Source organism: Carcharodon carcharias, chromosome 15 (genome assembly GCF_017639515.1).
Source record: "Carcharodon carcharias isolate sCarCar2 chromosome 15, sCarCar2.pri, whole genome shotgun sequence".
NCBI classification, from domain to species: Eukaryota; Metazoa; Chordata; class Chondrichthyes; order Lamniformes; family Lamnidae; genus Carcharodon; species Carcharodon carcharias.
This window is the reverse complement of record NC_054481.1, coordinates 34,517,084-34,520,924: the sequence shown is the minus strand read 5'-3', so window position 1 is coordinate 34,520,924 and position 3,841 is coordinate 34,517,084. Positions and strand designations below refer to the sequence as shown.

Here is a 3,841-nt window from a genome sequence, read left to right as displayed (position 1 = left end):
TCTATAAATGTAAATTGATGGTTTCTTCTTATGGAAACTACCTCAATGCCATGAATTCAAGGGTAGAGAGAAAGCTCAAACTACAGCAGTTAGCATCTCAACAGGGTTAATGGCAATTACTAGGCAATGAGACAGTTGTACTTAGCTCATATAATGCTAATAGGGCATATGTTCATCCTGCATAAAATTTGTGGACCCAAATGTTTAGGCAGGTCACCTGACTGTTTTCAGTGTGGCTTAGTTATTTAAATATATATGCAAATGTTAACTTTGTCCAACATACTGTTTTACAAATTAAACCAAGAGGCCAGTGAGTGGAATTATTTATTGAAGTCCTCCAAACACTTGCAGAAATTTTTGCTTATCAACTACCTGACCAAACTTAACTGTGAAATAGAAAACCTCAGTGCTATTGTACTGTTTGAACTGTAGAATAATTTCATTTGCTGTGTCCCCTGTGTCTCCAAGGGGCATGACATCTTCAACAGGGACATAAAAATCCTTCCTCCTTCCCCAAAAGGAGAGATGTGAAACCTTCAGAGTGGTGCCCAATTCATTTAGATACAGCATCCCTATGAAACGTCTTAGATAGTAACTCATGGAATAAAGCATGATTATAGCAAAACCTGATAATCCGGTGATATAACTAAGCAGAGCATATTGTATCTGCTCCAGCAAGTAGAAATAATAAACTGTGGGTAGAAGAGCTACGGTTATGCCAGTCTGAAGTATTTTTAGCTGAGAAATAGCTCTCAAGAATCTTATTCCTTGAAACTTGTAGATCGCTGTGAAATGTTCGTTATCTGGAAATTTGGGCTTTGACTGCCCCTGGTGTTCCTGGACATCAGCAGACATTTGCCCATGTTGAATCTGTCCTCTTGCTGTCATATGATTTTCATGTGCTTTGGGATGGAGCTTCGCAACTTGAAGATATGGCACAGCATAAGTATTGAGCCAACCAAAAATTACTGCCTTTTTTTGGGTACTTGAGGCACACACAGGTAACAAAGACCTTGAATGGCAAGTCATTTGACAAAACCTGAGTATGTTCTTAAAAATCATCACCTGAACAACAAAAAAAAAATCAGTCTGTAAACGTTAAGCCTTTAGTGTGGAATTCAAACCTCTACAAAAAATATCAATGAACTGTTGCTTAAATAAATCACATCTAAGAACTGTGATATTATAATTAAGCAACAATTAAGAGAATTGTGATTTACAACAAAATCTGAATAGTGCATAGAATTATGAATGATTTTAAAATGACTTAAATTGTCAATGACGCAAACAAGTTTCAAAATTTTTCCAAATAAAATTGTCAGTATTTGAGATTTGGATCAGATATGTGGTTGTTCTTTTGGTACCCCAGATTCAAAAGTATGCAATATTCAGATAAAATATATTTCTTCTTTTTAAAAATAATGCAGCACGTTTGATATCACCTATAGCTTCACCCTATGAGCCTAGGGTGATCGTACATCCCCATTTTCAAGGGTGTTTATATAAAAACAAATGATTGGTCACAGACCTGGAACATTAACTCTGTTTCTCTCCACAGAAGCTGGCATAACCTGCTGAGTATTTCCAGCATTGTTTTTTTTATTTCAGATTTCCAGCAACTGCAATACACTGTTTTTCAACATTATTTTTATGGCTGGTCCAGTTAAGTATCAGATCACTGATAACTGCCAAAATGTTGATGGTTGCACATGTACACGACAAATGCAAAACAAACATCAATGAACCGCAACCTTCAGATGAGGTACTGTCCCTCTGGACAAATAAAATCCCCAAAACGACTTCCTGCTCACAAGACTAGTTCCCAAATAACCAATCTTTTAATTTCTTAATGTTGAAAGATATCTAATGTTTAATTGAAGTATAGCACAAAGTAAGCAATGTAAGTCTTGGATAATGGTGTCTGCTAAATGTCTAAATAAATGAACGCATGAGAGAGAAATATTCAAATCATTTCTATCATTACTATTCAATATAACATTGTTGGATCAGCACAAATGCAGCTGTCACAGCTATGATACCAACTGATGGCAGAATTCATGTAAGATTCAGAGTAAAATGAAAATACCATTATTAATGAAGTGTAACAAACAGCTTCCAAAGAAATTTCAACTAGAAAGAAAACATGATTTATGTTCAGTATGCTTGTCAGTATTTTCCATTTCAAATGGAGATAGGACATAAATAGAAGAACAAAGGTACCACTAAACTTAAAGCTGTGCTGACATCGTGAGCTCGTTCAAATTCTGCTACTTTTTTTTTGCAAAGTTGAGTCGAAACAGACATTGGATATGAAAAAATGCCGTTATTGAACAATGGTATTGTATTACAGTATTCTTAAACAGCGTCACATATGTGGTATTTATATGTACATTTGTTTTGTGTTTAAAGTGTCTATGTTCAACCATCAACATCCTGGTGGTGACCACTGATCAGATACTTAATCGGATCCGCCATATAAATAATGTTGAATAGCAATATACTGCAGATGCTGGAAATCTGAAATGAAAACAGAAAATGCTGGAAATACTTGGCAGATTATGGTAGCATCTGTGGAGAGAAACACAGTTAATGTTTCAGATCTGTGATCTTTCATTTATTTTCACATAAACACCATCGTTACAAGAAGTATAGGCTAAGAATTCTGTGGCAAGTAACTTAGCTCTGAATCCCCAAATCCTATCCATATCCACAAGGCACAAGTTAGGGAAGTGATGGAAACTCTGCATTTGCCTGGACATGTCTAGCTCCAAAAATACCCAAGAAGCTTGACACCACCCAGGGCAAAACAACCTACTTGATTGGCAATTCACTCACCATCTTAAATGCTCACTCCCTCCACCACTGGCACACAGTGGTAGTTGTGTGTACAATAAACAAGATGCACTGCAACAACTTCCAATGGCACCCTCCAAATCAGTGACCTCTATTACCCAGAAGGACAAGGGCAGCAGAGACATGGAAACACAACCATCTCTAAGTTCCCTCCAAGCCACACACCATCATGACTTGGATCTATATTGCCATTCCTTCACTATCACTGGATTTAAAAACCTGGAACTTTCTTTCACTGTGTGTGTACCTACACCAGATGGACTGCAGTTGTTCAAGTGACTCACCACCACCTTCTCAAGGTCAATTACGGATAGGCAATAAATAAATGCTGTCCTTGCCAACAACTCACATTCCATGAACGATAGAAAGCTGTTGAAAAAGGCTGTTGCAACATTTTGCTTCGGTACAACCTGTAGTTTCCACCCCGGCTATTTCACTGTTTTGCAGCCTGCTTGTCCCAGATTCGGTTTAGTAAAGTTTGGCACCCTATGGGGGCAGTGTCAGAACAAGGGCGGGGGAGGTCAGTAAGTGGCACTACGTTTAGTGATGATAGAGCAGTGCTTCAATACACAAGAGTGTGTTCTGCAATGCAATCTGGGCAATCCCTCCCTGCCTGAGTGCAGTGACATGGGGTATGAATGGCCTCTGGTTCCACTCCAGACCGTGCAGGAGCTGGGCCTTGATGGGGCACTGTCACAGACAGCACATAGAGAGAGAGAGGACACCTACCCGGCCTGGGGACAAGCGCCTGCTGCAAACACCGCCCAGGAGAAGCCTGTACATCGCGTGTATGTCCAAAAGCAGGCCGCGAGACAACTAGCCGGCCAGTTATTCACCGGCCATCAGCTTCCTCACTTGAACCAGCAGCGCGAAAGATGGGAGCCCCATGCTAGTACTCTGCATTCTGGGAGTTGTAGTCCGTTGTCCTGGCAGCCCCCTGTGCCAATCGCCGCCAAGGACTACACTTCCCAGGATTCAGCTCGGTTGC

General features: G+C 39.8%; 1 protein-coding gene across 2 annotated transcripts; it reads right to left on the bottom strand.

Annotated features, from left to right (window-relative positions):
• Positions 1-311: 311 nt before the first annotated feature.
• tmem186 (transmembrane protein 186) lies at positions 312-3,753 on the bottom strand. 2 transcript variants are annotated; one of them, XM_041205754.1, is made up of 2 exons: positions 3,203-3,753; positions 312-1,065 (listed from the first exon to the last, which is right to left on the bottom strand). In XM_041205754.1, the coding sequence occupies exons 1-2, from the start codon at positions 3,245-3,247 to the stop codon at positions 325-327; spliced, it is 786 nt and encodes a 261-aa protein (XP_041061688.1). In that variant the 5' UTR covers positions 3,248-3,753; the 3' UTR covers positions 312-324. The 2 variants fall into 2 exon arrangements, with proteins under 2 accessions (XP_041061688.1, XP_041061687.1); XM_041205753.1 differs by having other exon boundaries at positions 3,583-3,753.
• Positions 3,754-3,841: the final 88 nt, after the last annotated feature.